Here is an 18,657-nt window from a genome sequence, read left to right on the forward strand (position 1 = left end):
AGTGCATTAAAGAGGCATCCCCATCTGCTTTGTCCCTGCATCCTCAGAACCAGGAGACCTTTCCATCCGATTTGAAGCTGCAGTCTTCCATACGGGTTGTGTCCCCCATTAACAGAGAGAGCTCCTTTGAGAGCAGGGACTGTCTGGCTATACAGTGTGTATCTATCTCCAGACCTTACTTAGCCCAGTGCATCGCGCATAGTAAATACTTAATTCATTCATTCGCAGCCCAGCCTGTCTCTCTCTGTTCCGTGGGGTATATGATCCAAGCCCTTCATACAAAGTCCTTAAGGCACCTCCAGGATGCCCTGGAAACGACTCCCTCTAGCACAGTTCCCACCTCCACTCCATACTCCACCTTTCCCTCCTCTTCCTAACTAATTTTAAGGAGATTTTTCTAGGGGGAGGGGATGGGAGGTAGGGCTTTCGAAGGGGCGGGGCCGGGAGTCCTCTTCCCTGCATTCTCGCTATTCACCCCCCTGTCCCCCACCCCCCACTAACGCCTCGCTGGGAAAGTCAGCCCGGAAACCTCTTAGGGTCTCTCGCACCCCGGGCCCCAGGCCCCAGTAACTCAGTGCCCGGGAAGGACGCGCGCGACGACGCCAAACTCAGTATCGTGACGGCGGTGGTCGGAGGAGAGGGGGAGGCAGAGGCAGGGAGCCGAGGGAGGAGGGGTGGGGGTAGTGGCCCCGCCCCCGCACGCCTATGGGGGAGCGGTGCGGGCCCTGACGTCACTTTTGCCTGCGTCCCTGCACATGGGCTGCCGAATGCACTGAGCGGGCTGCTGCGGGCCAAGAGCTGGGAGCAGAGCCGGAGCAGCAGCAGCCTGGGGAGGGGGGGGTGGGGGTGGGAAGCACGCGCGGCCTCGGGTTTTGGGGGCGCGGGGGATCAGGCTGTGCCGTGCATTTTTTAATTTTACAGTCCCCTCCGCTGTTTTTGCAATTTTCGCCCTAAGGAACATTTTGCAGGGGAGGGGGGGTCTGAGAAGGGGCTTGCCGGAGCCCGTGTTCCACTTCGGCCGCTTGCCCAGGACCAGCTATTTCCTGAAACTTCTGTATTTTTCATTTTTGTGTGTGTGTGTCTATGCACTTGATTATATTAGCATAATTTCCCTTACACTCCTCTGGCTTCCCCACCGCCTGGGAGGAGTACACGTTGACAGAGGAAGGAAAAGCAAATTGGGGCTGGGGGAGTGGGGGGGGGAAAGGGGAGGTTTTTTTTTTTTTTTTTTGCAAACAGAAAAGAGAAGAAAAGAAAAAAATACGTAGTACACCGAGATGGAGAAAATGTCCCGACCGCTCCCCTTGAACCCCACGTTCATCCCTCCCACTTACGGCGTGCTCAAGTCCCTGCTGGAGAACCCCCTGAAGCTGCCCCTGCACCCCGAAGACGGTGAGAGCCACCGCCGCTACTTGGCTGCCTCGGGTTCCCCTGATTTGGAGAAAGAGACCTCCTCCACAGCTGGGGTTTCCCCCGACTTTCCTTTTCTTCCTGGGCACCCACCTTGACTCTCCAGCCGTCCTCACCTCCCCCCCCCCCCCCCACTTTGCCCTCCCCATTCTCTTCTCTCTGCCCTCTCCCGCACTCCCCAGAGCCAGACCCGGTGCTGCTTCTGCTTGGATGCAATTGAGGATTGGCTCTCACCCGATCTCCTCTCTCCCCTCCTCCTCCATCGCCCACCCCCGAGTCGTCTTTCCGCTTTATTTTAAGTAATTCTGGGAGCCAGTGCCCAACCTCTGGTTTGTTCAGCTGTGCAGGTAGGAGCTGATGCAGCTTAAAATTAGGGGTGGGGTGGGGAAACTCACCCCCTCCCCCTTAGGTATTCCCACGAGTAAAGTTAAAGGAGAGGGGATCTTCGAGAGGTGAGAGTGTACATGGCTACATTTTTACTTTAACGTGATTTTGAGGGACTCTTGGAGAGAGGTTGGCAGGCAGCAGCCCATGAGCAAGCGGCGTAATGCCGTAGTAATGGGATCTTGGTTGTTTTTATTTTTATTAAGAAATGGAAGGTGTGGGTAAGGAAGGAATTTTACGAGGCGTTTTTACTTTCAGAAGTAGAAAGGGGTTTAGTGGAGGTAGAGAGTGGCTTTTCTAACAGAAAGCCGATCCCCAGGCCAGTTTCTTTGGTCAGTTTCCCCCTCCAACTTTCCTGGTGGGAGAGGACTTGAAAGGATGCTCCCATGTAAAAGTTAAAACCGAGTCTCCTGACGTTTTGGCGTTAAAGGTGTTGGGGAGAGTCAGAGAAATAGACTCCCCTGACTACTTTTTCTCTGGTTTGCCGTCAGCAAAATGTATTATGTTGGAAATGTGATAGATTTGCGATTTAAGGCTTCTGCAGTTCTGTTTCCCAGCTAATCACAGCAGTAAGTCTGGTCATTTACAGTATAAAGTCCAATTTATAACTCCCTTCTTAAAATTGATCTCAGGAGATTTGTACCTTTTTTGCTTAATCTAGACTTGTTGCTGTGAATTTAAGGGACTTGTTAAATATCCGAAATGCAGAATGCTTGTAATCCCCTCTCCCCACCCACTTTGAAAAAAAAGGACACGTGAAAGAAATAATATATTTTAGCCTGACTGTGTTCAGCATTTTAATCCAAGCTGTCAGGAAATTGACATCACTTACGAATATGGTGTTTACAGAGTTGAAGCCAAGTACTGAGTGTCCAGATTCCCTTAGGGGATTTTGTGTGGTTGAAATTGACAAATGTCAAATGATCAATTATAGATTGAATGAAATATCAGGTATTTGCCTATAAGAGATAGCTGCATGCACGTGTTAGTACTGTGTGCATGCTGAGGCTGTCTCTCTTAAGCTACAGCTGTGTTCTTGAAAAGTTGTGTACAAATACAGTTTCTTTTTAATGGAATCATCTTAAAATACCCTGGGGTACTTGGCATTTGAAGGAGGGTCTCTTTGGCCTCTTATAAGGAGAAGCCTTTTATCAAACAAATAGTCCCTCTGAATAATTAATGTGTTTTGTAAATCTGGATTTTTATGAACCCTATGTAGGGTTCATAATCATATGTAAGGTTGATTGGAATTGAGATATACCTGTATAGTGAGTGATTGAATGTGTGTGTAAAATCCCAAAAGTATTAGCCTTAACCATGGCTGTAAGTAGTCACAGTAAAAAGATTCTCCCCTACTGTAGATTAGCTTTTTTATCTCCTCAGACAGAACTCTACTGTTCAACTGATTGCCCCACTGTGGGCGCTCACGGATCAGTCTTAGCAAATTTTTATCTTAGCTCATGCTGAAGCCCCATCCAGTAAAGCAGTTGCCTCTTTCCAAAGTAAATAGGGAGATTGCGAAAAGTAGACAACTCCACATCCAGCCTGACTTTTAACTCTGGATTACCTGCAGTCCACAAAGGAAAAATGCAGGGGGATATAGTGCCATTTGGGATAAGAAAAGTCCCCTAGTGGTTTTTGAAAGGGGAGACTGGTGGGGTAGAGAAGGAGCAGGATTAGTGTTCCCTAATAAGAAAAAAATCAACTTCTCTTTTCTTTTATAGCATTTGGTAAAGAAAAAGACAAGAAGAAGCTGGATGATGACAACAGTAGCCCTATGGTCCCCCAGTCTGCTTTCTTGGGGCCCACCTTGTGGGACAAAACCCTTCCCTATGACGGAGATACTTTCCAGTTGGAATATATGGACTTGGAAGAATTCTTGTCAGAAAATGGCATCCCCCCCAGCCCTTCTCAGCATGACCACAGTCCCCATCCCCCTGGGCTACAGCCAGCAACCTCAGCTGCCCCCTCTGTCATGGACCTCAGCAGCCGGGCCTCCACCTCGGTGCACCCCAGCATCTCCTCTCAGAACTGCCTGCAGAGCCCCGTCAGACCAGGTAAACCTCCTGGAAGGCTGCCCCCCCACAAGGCGGGGAGGGGGGTAGATGGAGGCCTCCTGGCCATGCCCAGGAATTGGAGCTCTAGGAGTCTGAACGTTTCCCTCCACAGGGGACCTCAGCTTGGAGAGACGCTTGGTACAGGGGAACACTGCCCTGGCTCTGGAGTCAAGAGGACCTGGGTTCAGATCCCGCCTCTGATACTTATTAGCCCTATGATCTTGGGCAAGTCACTTCTGCAGCTCCTGTTCAGGGCCTCTAGTTTCCTCGTCTGTGAAACAAAGCTGTTGAACTTGATGTCCTAGGAGGTCTTTTTCAACTCAATCTGAAAACCTGCCAATCCTCAGAAAATTTTTTTTATGCCCAAATTGCCTAGATAACAGGTAGACAGTAGTATCTCTCTCAGGGCCTAGTTTATTGTCTTGTGAATGGTAGGTGCTTAATAAATGTTTTTTGCTTGAGTTTCCTTGACTGAATGATTCAGATGGGCTTACTACACTGCCTCCGTTCTCATAGTGTCTAGCCCTTTTCATAGCTCTGTAAATTTGGCATGATAAAAGAAAGAGGGGAAGAGAGGAGAATAATTGGGTGTGAGAAGCAGTATCCTTCAGTCTTGGGCTCTTGGTGGTCTGACTAAGAAATTGAAGTATCAGAAAAGGAGATTTGACCCATATATTAGTCATTTTAGAACCAATCTTCCCCGCTCTTCTGATGCCTTTTAGCTATTTTCTTATAAACTAGATGGCTTATCTTAGATTTTCATCAAAAACCAGACCCCTCATTTAAGTTCACTTTGTTTTAAAAAAATTGTCTATGAATACGTTTGGTAAAAAAAAAAACCAAAAAAACAAAAAGCGATATTTTAAGGTGCATTGTGGCTGCTTAGTTAGTATTTAAAGGACCCCCTCCCCCCCAAAAAATGGTCTCTGGTAATTGTAATTGTATGTTTGCCTGGAATTTCATGAGACATAACTGATGCTTAAAATTCCTTCTGCAATAAAAGGCAGAAAGAAATAAATCTATCTGTGCACCTACAAAGTACTTGCTCAGTGCAAAAATGGGGAAAAATAAGGATACTTTCATACTTGGGTAACTGGGATGAAAGATGGAACCTGAGAAGCCATTAGGGTATGGAGTCTGGAGGGAAGGATGGGGAGAGTGTGCCAATGATGGGATGGGCTGTACAAGAGACCTTTATTGTAATCTTTGTCCTCCTGTGTAGCAATTTCTGGGACACAAGGAGAGAATAACCATGTGAATAAGAAAACTGCTCTCTTAAAATGGAGTGTGGGGGGGTGTCTTTTCAACTCCTCCCAATCCAAGTTGGAATCCTGACTCTGAGCCACTTACCTCTTCTCCAGCAGAGCTTTGGGAAACCCCTCCCTTTTTTTGGGATGTGAACTCGGGCTATAGAGAATGGACCATGCTATTATCAGGGGTATCTGCTTTTGAGAACAGTGACCAGAGAAATCAATAGCTGTGTAAAATTGGAAAAGCAGAAGCCAGACATCCATAGGAAAAGCAAATGTCTAAGTAGAACTAGAAGGCTTTGCACCTGTCTTATAGGGATTTAGGCATGTCGTGTTTCACATTTATTAGGTAGGGCAAGTGACTCCTCCCACAATTAAATATCAGGATGCATTCAGAAGGAAAACTACTTCATTTGGGTATTTCAGTCCCATCCATGCATGAATAGGTGCTACACCCCTTTGCCTTTCGACCTAGTTGTCTTAAAATCTATCAGTCAGTTAGTATTTGTTGAACAGCTCCTGTGTTCAGGTGTGTAGCTTGCACTGGGAATTGTCTTTCTTTTGTGTAAAGTGCATGCTAACATTTGACAGCTCTAAGACTGGACCCTGCCTCCCCATGCCCATTCTTGTTGAGAATCAAGAAACAGCGATTGTTTTCCCCCTTCCCTGACATGTCGAAAAGAAATGGGCATCTTTAGTGACTACCTGGCAGAGTTCATTTGCTTCTCATGGGGCCGGTCCTTTTAGGGACCTTGGGTCATTGGTGACTTTGTCACCTCGCTTTCTCTACCTTCATGCCATCCCAGAGTTCCACCCCATGGTATTAAAAACCTTAAATATGAAAGTGTATCCCTTCATTCCTGTTGATTAAAAAACCCAACCAAACAGGCTTTGATGGCTTTTTCTCTAGAGGCTTGAAACGCATTTTCTTCTCAACCCTGAAATCCTAACAATAAATTTTAGTAAAACAAAACAAAACAAAACTTTACAAATAGCTATTTTCTTTAAGTACATTAATTTAAATTAGAATGACAACTTCCTGATTGGGCAATATAGCACATTCTATAAATATTCTCAAAATGATCAGAGAAACTGAGGAAAGGCCCCGCCACACTCTCCAGACTCCATGTCTTGGGGGACATGACTGAAAATTGCACGAGATGGGCAGGTGTGAGTGGTTTGCCATGTGCATCCTTGGAGGGAAAAAAATCTACTTTGTTGAAATCAATGGGCCATTAAGTATGGGAGTTCAAAATAACTGGGAAGGCCAGTTAGTAAATAAACAATTATCAAGGGCCTGCTGTGTGTCAGACTCTGTACTAAGGGCTGGGGATACAGAGAAAGGTAAAGGCAGTCCCTACTCTCAAAAAGCTCACAGTCTAATAAGACATCATGAAAACAATTATGTCCAAATGAGTTGCCTACAGGATAAACTGAAATGAATAATAGGGGGAAGGCATTAGAAGTGAGGGATATTTTGAAAAGCTTCCTGTAGAAGGGGTGATTTTCACTTCAACTTGATGGAAGCCAGGAGGTTGAAATGAGGAGGAAGAACATTTCAGGCATGGAAAATAGCAGTGAGGGTTGAGTTTGGGGTGTTGCAAAGCAACAACCAACTAGATTCTAATACCTGTTACTAGGATTGGCATTTTTGGCATGACTTAGGAGATAGAGTGAGGGCATCAAAGCCAGGAAGACCTGGGTTAAATGCTGTTTTGAAACATACTGGCTGTGTGACCCCAGGCAAGCCGCATCCTCCCCGTGCTCTAGACGACTCTAAGATTGTAAGTTGCAGAGAAGGTGCCAACCTGCATTGGTAGAGGGCATTTCCTCCCATGAAATTTCTTTATTCCCTGTGGTGTTCTGGAGCTAGCTTGTAAATTTTCAGTGTGAGCATTTATGCCTTGGAATCATCACACACTACAAATCAGGGCTTGGTGGATTGTCTAGACTTAAGAAAGTGTTGGAGAAAACATTCAATTTCCCACCCCCTCCTCCTGGAGAACGGCTTGTAAAGCACCACAGGTCCAGTCTATATATTGTGTAGCTTTCAGGAATCCCAGGAGTCATTAGATTATTAAGAAGGTATGTGATGCTAATAAAAATGCACTTATTCTCTATTAGCATGTTGGTAAAACTAAGATGTCAGGCTGATCTGGAGATAATTAGAGTGCAGTTTTACTAAACATTTGTATTCTGCTATTTGCTCAGCACGTATCCTTTAAGCCATGCCTAATAGCACCGTGTCACCAATGGTGCCTGCTTGGAGAAAGGAAATGAAGCTGTAAGCTGACAACTTATATATGTCTTTTTCAATACTCGATCCTTTTTGGAATGGCAAAATGAGCTTCCTAGTGAGGACCATCTCACCCCCATTTCCTACCTATCCATCTCAGGCCAAGTGGAATCCACCTTCTCAAGTAGACTGGTGGCATGAAAAGTATAAGACTAATTTCCCTGATTTTGGGGTGGGGAGTAAATTTTGTTCTTCCATTGGATCTTTAAGGCCAACATGCAGAATAATTTTTTTTCAATTTTAAAATAATACTTTATTTTCCAATTACATGTAAACACTTCACTAACATTCACTTTTTCAAAATTTTGAGTTCCAAATTCTCTCTCTGCCTACCGTCCCTCTCATTAAGAAGGCAAGTAATCTGATATAGGTTATATATGACAAGCAAGATAATTTGAGGGTTTGACAAAATGATGAATAAAAAGATGCCTCCATATGATGAAAGGTACCTTCCCCTCTGACTCCCAAGGAGCTCCCTCTCCCAGAGGTTCCAAAGACAGTAAATGCTGCACTGCTTTTTGACTATTTCACTACCACAGGCAGAGCACGAGGCCCAGGCTCCCTTGTTTTCAACTCCCGGAGGGGGTGGGGAAGTGGGGCTGCATTTAGAGAAATGGGATTTTGTGCTTGCTTGCACTGAGGAGGGCCATGAAAAGTGGTTGGTTTAGGAGAGCAGCTCCATGGAGGAGAGGTATCCACAGCATACAAAGGCAGGATTATGTCTGTCACAGACTAGCCAAGCCAGTTCCTAAATCCGTTCCTTGTGGCATGGTGTGTTTTTGTTTTGTTTTGTCTTTGCGTGGCTGGGACTATCCTGCCTACCCTGGTAGAAAACTGAGGGGACATCATGTTTGCCTTTCAACTCTATCTTCCCCAGGCTTGAGTTCCAGGGAGTGAACAAGGTTTCATTGTCAGATCAGAACTCTGTGGCAGCAAGACTTCATGGGGTCACAGGTAGCCCTGGAGCTGGGAGGGACCTCAGAGGCCATGTTAGTCCAGCCTTTTCATTTTGCAAAAGGAACTGAGACCCAAGGAGATGGAATAACTTTCTCTGAATCACACATCTAGCAAACAGAGGACAGATTTCACATGGAGGAGGGGATTAGATTTGGATCTGTCTGGCTCCAGAGGGTAGAAGGAGCAAAAGATGTAGGTTACAAAGAAACCATTTTAGACTTGTCAGGAAAAAAAAAAACAACTTCCCAAGGCTTTGGGCTATCTAAAAGTGAAATGGGTGACTTTGGCTAGGGGTGGCTTCCTCCTCCTTGGAGGTCTTTAAGTAGAAGCGTGTTGACAATGTCTGGTATGTTTGTAGAGGGGATTCCTTTTGTGAACTAAAAAGTCACTAGAGTCCTCCCCAACTCTCAAATTCTGTGATTCGGAGAAGTGCCTGAGGAGGGACTTGAACCCAATTTTTTTGTTTGTTTGGTTTTTGTTTATTTTGGTCTGTTTTTTAAAAAAATTCCAAGTCTGGGCTCCAGCTAGTAAGCCTGTAGTGATAAACTGAATCAGAGATATCTGCTGAACTTCTCACATGTGAATTGGCAGTTCCCTTTCTCTCCCATCCTTCATGCTTTCCAGCACACCTTTATATGTTTTGTTCCCCTTGTAGAATATAAGTAAGAATATAAGTAGAATATAAGCAATCAAGGGCAGGGCCTTCCTTACTTGCTTAAATTTACATCCCCAGTGTTTAGCATGTGTAGTAAGCAGCTCATAGATGTTCGTGGATTCTCAGGTGCCTTCCCCTCCCTTTCCAGGACTCCTTTACATGTTATCTTCCCCTGTTAGAATATAATCTCCTTGAGGGCAAGGGCTATCTTGCTTTCTCATAGTTGTGTCCGTAGAGCTTAGCATGGTACTTGGTGCATAGTAGATGCTTTTTAAAAATGCATTATCTGGGCAGAATCCTGAGGAGCACAGAAAGTAGGTGGAGAAGAGGGAAGTGAAGAATTGGATGTCATAGGAGAAGCTCATTGTACTTTTAGTAAGGGATCAAAATGTTGCTGATCTCCTTTGGCCAAAGTTGGGGCTCCTGGCAGTGGGGGAGATGTATGCCGTCTAAGATGTCCAGTGGTAGCTTAGGTGGATTTTGTGACTTTCATGCAAGACCCTGCCAAGATCACCAGACTGACTTGCTTTTCCCCACGCTGCTGTAAACTAAGCCCCAATGTCTTCCCTCAAGGGCCCGCAGTTTGTCAATTTTCCCAGGTGGCATAATGAGCCATCTACAAGCAGGCAGCAGCAGTGATGAATGACAGCAGTGTAGTTTAGGGTATGTTTCCCCTCCAGTATTTGGGAGAGTGTCTCTGATCCATCAGGATCAAGGAGCTTTCAAAGGGGATCAAGTTGGCTTTGTTTTGGTTGAACTGTTGGGATGTCAGGTGAGTTTCCTGAATGATTCCGTTTTCCCCAGTCAGGCCATTGTATAGGCCCTACACACCCTGCTATTCTTAGCATTATCTGCATTTTATTTCAGTAAGTATTTGTTAGCTGTGTGATAGTTCCAAAGAATCTTAACCTCACTGAACCTTAGTTTTCCCATCTGGAAGATCAGAGTAATAATACCTGTTATCGCTGAGTTGTTAGACTTCAGTGATATGTACATAAAGTGCTTTGCGAACTAGAGCACTGCATAATTGTTAGTTAACCATCAGTCAGCAAGAGCGCCTACTAGGCACAAGGTACAGGGCTAGGCATGAAGGATATACGTTTAAAAGTACGATATTCCCTGATCCCAGAGAGTTTACATTCTCCTGAGACAAACACAACATGTTTCCAGATAAGTAGCATCAAGATAAATACAAAATAAATACTTAGATTTTTGGGGTGGAGTGGGGTGAGAATCAGACAGGTCTTGAAGTACATGTCACTTGAGTTGCCCCTTGAATGGATGGACCTCTTTGGGGTTCCAAGAAAATGAAATGAGAAGGCAAAGTATTCCAGGCAGGAGAGGCAACTTGGACAAAGGGCAGAAGGCCAGGGATGGAATGTCATATGTAGAGATGGGCCGTAGGCCAATTTGGCTGGAGTGTAGAATTCAATTAGCATTTATTAAGCACCTACCGTGTGTGTGCCAGAGACTGCGCTAAGTGCTGGGGATACAAATATGTGAGGGGAAGTAATGTATAAATCATTCTGGAAAGATCAGCAGGAGCCACGTTATGAAGGACTTTATATTTCAAAAAAGAGAGATACGTGTTTTGTCTTAAAGGCAGTAGCTTCTCAGGGCAGGGGAACGAACATGGGCATTAGGAATAAAAGATGGACAGCTGCGTGGAGGATGCACTGGATAGGGAAGAGCCTGGATGCAGGGAACCAGTCAGGAGGCTGTTGTTGTAATCCAGGTAAAAGGTGATGAGGGCCTGGACCAGAGTGCTTAGGATGGTGATTATTTGTAAAGTGCCTTCTGTGTGTAAGAAACAGTGCTTGGCACCATGAGACAAACATGAGAATGAAGCAGCCCCTGCACTCACCAGACCCTATTTTGAAACAAGATCTCTAGGGATCCCATGGACAAATGCTTTTTTGGTGTCTGAATCAGGGGAAGGAATAGCATGGTCTCCTTCCCCTCTTTTCCCCAGTTGTGTCCCCATCCTTCCCCCAAGTTGACACACAGGACCTCTTCCTCCTGTTCTACCTCCCAGGATGGCATATTAATTTTGAATCATGCCCCCAACTGCCTCTACCTGACCTGCCCTCCCTTGGGCAGTATTTGGCCACCTCCTTGTTACCCATCCGCTCATACTTCTTGCCAGCATGAACCCTGCCAGCTCCCTCGTCCTCCCTGCACACCCACGCTCATGTGAGCCCTGGCAGCAGAGGCTGCCTGAAGGTCCATGTGCCATCAGCACGTGGCCGTGCCCTCTGGAGTCTGAGACACTCTGGGTGATGGTTTGTTCCCCCCTCCCTCTTTTCCCTCTCTTTCTCTGTCTTCCTCTCTCCTCTTGGCCTTTTTCTCTCTCATTCCCCCTCTCTCTCTCTCACTCTTTCACTCTTTCTCTCCCTCCCTCTTCTCTTTTCTCTCCCCCTTCCCCCTCCCCTTCCACGCTTTTCCTCCCTCCCACTTCTCCCTCCTTCTCTCTTGATTGGGATGGTTCTTCCCCTGAGAGAGCAGTCAAACGGATAGAGGAAAAACCAAGCTAGATGGGGATACCTCCCAAGTCAGGGAAACTTTTCTCCCCTCTACAGCCTCCTCCCAAGCCTATATTCTTTCCTCTCCTCTCTTGCTGACAGGGCCCTGAGTGGATTAATGCTGTTAAGATGTCCAGGTCTTTTTTTTTTAAGTCATTCCACTCCAAAAGCCATGACAAGTGTTTTCTCTGCAGCCTTACATATGTCAAATGAGAAAAATATGAAGAAGTAGGCAGATTGATAGACAAAACAGACAGCCAAGGTGGGGAGAGAGTGAGAGGGAAAACTCAGGCATTTGATATTAGAAGCTTAATGCAGGAAGGCAGGCGGTTCTAAATTAGGGTTCTCTGCTACCTTTTCTCTGAACTTGGACTAATTGCTTTGGTCACAGTTTGCTTCTCTGTAAATTAGGGATAACGTCACAGGCATTCTCCCCCTAATGAAGACATTTTGAAGAAGACACTTTGAAAATCCTTCATAAACCTGGGATTATTTTTCCTCTGTGATCATTTTTAATGTCCTAAGTGAAAAATGATGGGGAGAATGAGGATATTTGGGCCCAATTGGTAGTACTTACACAGTGCCTTAAGGTTCGAAAAGCACTTTTCAGATGTTATCTCATTTGGTCCTCAAAACAGCCCTGGAAGGGAGGAGCTAGTATCATCTTCTTTATACAGATGGGGAAGTTGAGGGTAGAGAAGATAAGTGACCAGCACAGGGTCACACAGAGTACGTTTCAGTGCAGGATTTGAACTTGGGTTGTCATGATTCTCAAGTCCAATGCTCTATCCACTGATACACCTAGTTATCCTTGGGAAGACTGGAGAATCCTAGGACTGTAGAATTTATAGCTATGAAAGGACTGTAAACATTGTCTTTTGCAGCTGTACTGAGGAATATTGTCATCTGGGAGAGAAATAGATGAGTGTGGGGGTCGTAGGACAGAGAAGATAATCTGACCTTATGCTCTAGCTGTGCCCCTAGGTGTGGGGCAGGGGTAGAGCAAGGTAGGGGGGGGAAGGAAGGTGAATCTGAAGGCCTCACATCAGGCAATAATAAAAATGCCACTTCATGCCTTAATAAGGAACTCTACCTCTATAGGACAAAGCTTCATTTGCCCAGTGATAGCTATGACTTTGTCTCTTCTAACCATTTTATTTTAGAGATGAAAAGAACTGAGACCCAGAGAAAAATGTAGTTTGTTATTTTAGATAATAAAGAGGATAGAATGCTGGGTCTAGAGTCAGGGAGACCTGAGCTCAAATCCAGCCTCGGACACTTAGTTGTGTGATCCTGGGCAAGCCATTTAATCTCTGTCTGCCTCAGTTAAAAGCATATTGTAAAGAAGGTACCTTGTTTCTTCTTCACAAAGTATCTATCTTCCAGGTTATCTCAAGAATCAAATAAGATGGTATTTCTATGAGCCCTTGGTGAAGAAGAACCTGGTACTTAGTAGATCCTTAATAAGTCCTTCCTTCTTTCCTTCCCACCCTCCAAAGAACTAGGATTCCAACCTATGTCTTCTCATTTCCAATCAATGCTCTTTCAACTATGGGACCCGTTCCTCTGAAAGAGAAGGAAGTATGGCATAGAATTTTTGTTTACTTCTATAATGGGGAAATTTCAGTGATACTTTCTCCCACTTAACATTTCCCCCTCTACTACATAGGGCATTTCCAGAGGGCCCAGACATTATTAACCTATTAACCCAGCTTTTGCTTCCTAACTCGGCTCCGTGTTTCCCTTGAGAATGCAGGACCTCTTGGCCCACAGTGTACTGGGCCTGTCAAAATCACTTGTGTTAGAAGACTTTCTTTAGATTTCATTTACCCTGGGGAGCCTTGCTTTCAGTCCTAATGTTCTGAAGTTGTTTTTGGTTGAATCCCAAACAGCAAAATAAGTTCTTTGGGGAGGTAGTATCTCTTCTGAGATAGGCTTCATTCCCACAGCCTCAGAGACAGCAGAGGTACAGGTGTATCCATTGAATCTTTTAATTTTCCTTCTGACTCATATTCTGGCCCATGGTGCTTCTGACTCTTCAAAAGTCCCCCAAATCCTGGTGCTACCCCCTGGTTAGGTGATGCTAATGACTTTCCTCAGCCTGCTTTGCCATAAGAGTTTACCACAGGGGTTCTTAATCTCTTTTGTGTCATGGCAGTCTGATGAAGCCTGTGGACCCTTAGTATTTTTAAATATATGAAATAAAATACAGAGCATTACGAAGAAGAACCAGTTACATTAAGAATAAAGTTGTAATTTTTTCCCATCCAAATTCATGGGGCCCCCTTAGAGATCCATGGATCCCAAGGTAAGAACCCCTGGTTTACAAAAATGTTAATGTAGCATCATTCAGAAGGAACTGATTTATATTTTTTAAACTAAATTTTATTTCTTTTAATTGTCAAGCATTTTTTCTCTCTCCCCCTTTCCTTCCTTTCCCCCTTCCCCGCACACTGGAAAAAAAAAAGAAGAAACAAAACTGTTGTAATAAATATGCATAGTGAAACAAAAAAAAAATTCATATCCAAAAATGTGTCTCATTCTGGTATTAGTCTGTCACCTCTTTGATAAGAGATGTGTAGCATACTACGTCATTGGTCTTATGTTGATTTGAATTTTTAAGTCTTTAACAATTGTTGATTTTTGTAATGTTGTTACTGTGTAGTATAATTTTTTCTCCTGGTGCCACTCACTTCTGTCAGTTCATACAAGTTTTCCCATCTTTCTCTGAAAAACATGTATTTCATCGTTTCTTACAACACGATAGTCTTCCGTTATATTCATATACCATAATTTGTTCAGCCATTCTCCAGTTGATGGATATCTTCCTAGTTCCCACATCTTTGACACTATAAAAGCTATGTTTATTCATATAGGATCTTTCCTTCTTTCTTTAATAATTTTGGGATCTAAGCCTAGTAGTGGTACAGTTGGGATAGGTGGTTTAGTAACTTTTGGGGCATAAGTGCACATTGCTTTCCAAAATGGCTTTATTAATTCACAGCTTTAGTAACAGTGCCTCAGTTTGCCTGTTTTTCTATAGTCCTATCTACGAACAGTTGTCATTTTTTTTGTCAAGTTTTCCAGTCTGATGGGTAGGTGTCAAGTGGAACCTCCGTTTAATTTGCATTATTATTTACATTACAAATTCACATTATCTAATTATTGATGATTGGAGTACTTTTTATGTTACTATTTTTTATAGCTTGGATTTCTTCCCATGCAAAATTGCCTCTTCATATCCATTGACCGTTTATCAATTGGATAATGGTTCTTATTCTTATATATTTGAATCATTTCATTTTATATCTTGGAGATTAGACCAAGAGAATTTTTTTCAGAGAAACTTGTTGAAAAAAAATTTTCCCCCAATTAACTGTTTCCAGAAGAACTCTTTTATTGATTAGTTGGTGTTCAAAGCCTTTCCTTAGACCCTTTTTTTAAATCATTTTCCTTGACACATACTCTTTAATTTAATGACACGACCCTTCTAGCTATTTTGGCTTTCCTCCAAGCCTTGGGCCCTTGCCCAGGGTCAAACAGCTAGTAAGTGTTTGAAGTCAGATTTGAACTCAGGTTTTCCTGACTCCAAGTACAGCACTCTATACAGTGCAACACCTGGTTGCCTCACTTGACACAACTTAGGTGCTTAATGTCTATTGACTGATTAACACAAAGCCCCACTCCTGATAAATCAAAAGTGTTAATTGTTTCCAGCGTTTGACAGTAGCTCATCAATCAACTAGTAAGAAAAACACAAAAATAGAAAATAACACTATTGTATTTTCATAATGAACTATTAATTATAAATCACAAGCTAACAATAATTATTCTACATAAAGATAGTATGGTGGCCTTCAGAGTAAGACCTAGAAAGTCACAGAAATGGAAGAGGTTGGAGAAGTGACTTCCCCATGAGTGATTCCACCCCCTTGTATCCAGGCAGGACTGTATGTAATCAATTCAAGATTATAATTGTCTCATGTTGGTCTTTAAAACCCAGAAAAGTATAAAGTGATCACTAACTTGCTGTAAGCAAAAATGCAGACCAGATGCATCATCCTCATCATCATCATTAGCTATGTATTAAGTAGTTTCTGTATTCTGGATGATGAGGATATAGAAAGAGGGCTAAGTAGATTGTGGTTATACCCACTTTATCCTCAAGAAGCTTATAATCTAGTTGGAAGTATTTTAGCATAGACATAAAAGGACTCTTTCACTCTGGCAAATGTTTATTAAGCACTAACATGCTGGTGACACAAAAACAAAAATGAAACTGTCCTTATGTTCAAAGACTTCCATTCTTCTGGGAGAACAGAACTTGCAAACAGAGAAGTCAGATCCAGGGGCGTTTGGGGAGAGAGAGAATACCACCAGCTTTAGAGGATCATGGAAAGCTTCCTAAAAGCAGTGACGTTTTGGCTGAGAAGAGGGAGTGCATTCCAGGAATGACAGCCTGTGCAGAGACACAGATGCCAAATTCAGGGAACAGGTAATAGGCCGGTTTGGCAGGAATGCAGAATGCATAAAGGGCAGTGATACAAAATTTGTCAGGGAAGTGCATGTTAGAGCCAGGTTCTGGAAGATTTCAAATGCTAGACTTGAAGCATTTGTATTTTATTCTAGAAAAAATCAGGAACCCTGGAATATTTTTGAGTAGGGCAGTAAGACCTGTACTTTAGGAAAACTGTTTTTGGCAGTTGGGGTGAAGGGATATTGGACAGGAGGTGAAAATGAAGCAGGGATAGGATACCCATTAGAGAAGTGATAAGGATCTAGAGTGAGGTGATGGTGGTCTCATAAAAGTGCAAAGTTGAAAAATGCGGGCAAATGTAGGAAATGCTACGGAGATATAATGGAAAGGAATGAGCAACCAATTGGGTACTGGGGAGTGAGGGAAAGGGAAGAGTCAAGGAAAAGCCCAACATAATTGGGTTACTAGACAGGTTGTAGTGCTTTCAAGAGAAAGAAGGAAATTTGGAGGAGAACTAGCGGTAGGACTGAAGAGGATGAATTCAGTACTCAATGTGTTGAGTTTTACAGCCTCAGGGACAACCAGGTAAGAGATGTCCAGCAGGCAGTTAGTGATGGGGGAGCCACAGTACAAAAGAAAGATTAGACTGAATATATAGTTTTGGGATCTGTCTATGTAGAGATGATAATTGAACTCTTGGGAATAGGAGTGATGAGTAACAATGAATTGGTGTAGGAAACAATTGCTATAAGAGTTGGAAGAAGGGAGATTTCCAGGAATTGTCTGGGAAAGTTTTTTATAGGAATTTGGCCTATAAAGTCAAATCAAGTCAAAAAGCATTTAATATGTTCCTGGAGATGCAAAAAAGGCAAAAGACATCCCCCGCCCCCTAAAAATCCCACAACAGCCCTTTGTCTCATTAAACTCACACGTCTAATGGGAAAAATAACAACTGTACATATAACAGATAAACAGGTTAATTTGGAGGTAATCATCAGAGAATACACTAACATTACTGGGAATTGGGAAAGCCTTCTTACAGAAGGTGGGATTTTATCTAGGACGTGAAAGGAGCTAGGGAAATAAGAAAATGGAGATTATTCCAGGTATGGAGGACAGCCAACCAAAGTGCTTGATGTTGTCAAATTCAAGCAGTAGCAGAGTCAGTAGATTCAAGTGAAGGAGTGTAAGGTATAAGACTGGAAAGGTAGGGAGGGGCCAGGTTAAGAAGCACTTTAAAAACCAAAATAGGATTTTATATTTGATCCTGAAATAGGGAGCCATTGGAGTTTATTGAGTAGATAGAGATAATGGGAGAGTGGAAAAAGAATCAATGTGTAAATCCAGAGATGTGTTTTGGAGGACATTTAATAGACTGATGTGGTTAGAGAAGAGGGCCTGGCTAGGGGAGTGGTGGGAAATTAGTTTAAAGAGAAAAGATAGGGGGTCAGGTTGTGGAGGGCTTTGAATTTCCCATCAAAGCAAGGGTTCTTAACCTGGCTGCCATGGACAGATTGCAGGGAGTCCATGAATTTGGATGAAAAGACTATGATGTCTTATTTTCACTAGTCCCTAATTTAAAATTTATCATTTCCTTCAATTATTTAAAAAAAGATTATTCTCAGCAGATAAGCTTCACCCAACTGTAGAAGGGGTTCATCCCATAAAAACAGTTAAAAACCCCTAGGCTAAAGCATGTGTATTTTATCTGAGCGAGGGGTCTGACTCGAGAAAATCTCTACCTGAGTTCTAGGTTGGCCCTCGAAATTCTTTCTACTCTTAGTTGTTTTTGGCAGTCAAGGACTTCCTGATTATAAACATTTTAAAATAAATGGTCTCCTTGGACATCAAACAGCCTTATAAAACACAATGTTCTAATGATTTAAGTGTAAGCAATTAAAAAACACAGAGAATAGCTTTCACATAAGTGGCCAGCATTTGTAGTCGTCAAAGGAAACACTTTGGCAAAGAAAAGTTGGAGAGATTTCTTAATTTCAAACATTCTTGCCCTGTCTGTGGAATTTTTAAAGTCTAAAAGCTTATGAGATTGACCTCTCCCAGGCGAACTGAAAGACTTTAACAAATGCAATTCATTAATATTCATCATTTTGAAATTTAAAAAAAAATTGTCTTACGAAAGCTTACTGGATCTTGCCAGTTTTTACATATCTTTTTGAAAGCGCTTTCTCCTCGGGTTATACAACATTATTGATCATGTAAGATTATCAGCAGTAGGAATGAATGGATGTCCTAATAAAAATTCCTGGCTCTACCTCTGGCCAGGTACCTGATTTCTCTCATGAGAGAGAAAAGGATCATTCCTCCAGCATTATACACTGTATGCCTGACCCTGAATTCTCTTTTCTGAAACCTTGCTCTGTGTGTGTGTGTGTGTGTGTGTGTGTGTGTGTGTGTGTGTGTGTGTGTGTGTGTGTGTGCGTGTGTGTGTGCGTGCGTGATTACAGCCTGCCATAGCTGCCATAACCTGTAGCCATTCACTTAAATGCAAAATAGAAGCAATCCCAATGCACTGATTTTACCCATAGCAGCATATTGCTATGACTGAAGGGCTCTGGAAGAATTTAACCTTTCTGTGTCTGCTGAGAAAAATCAGTCAATCACTGAGCGTTCATAAAGAACCTACTGTAT

At 43.2% G+C, this 18,657-nt stretch overlaps 1 protein-coding gene across 5 annotated transcripts in view; it reads left to right on the plus strand.

The window, feature by feature from the left end:
• The first annotated feature begins 893 nt into the window (after positions 1-893).
• HLF (HLF transcription factor, PAR bZIP family member) overlaps positions 894-18,657 on the plus strand; it is a 76,805-nt gene continuing 59,041 nt past the window's right edge. For 2 of the 5 annotated variants that reach the window (XM_072646746.1, XM_072646747.1), the window contains exons 1-2: positions 894-1,392; positions 3,519-3,851. In XM_072646746.1, the coding sequence (XP_072502847.1) occupies positions 1,278-1,392; positions 3,519-3,851 (448 nt within the window). In that variant the 5' untranslated portion in view covers positions 894-1,277. Of the gene's footprint in view, positions 1,393-1,672; positions 1,863-3,518; positions 3,852-18,657 lie in introns of those variants that run through there. The other 3 variants (XM_072646750.1, XM_072646749.1, XM_072646748.1) reach the window with 3 other exon arrangements.

The sequence above is a fragment of the Notamacropus eugenii genome, chromosome 2 (assembly GCF_028372415.1).
Source record: "Notamacropus eugenii isolate mMacEug1 chromosome 2, mMacEug1.pri_v2, whole genome shotgun sequence".
Lineage (NCBI taxonomy): Eukaryota > Metazoa > Chordata > Mammalia > Diprotodontia > Macropodidae > Notamacropus > Notamacropus eugenii.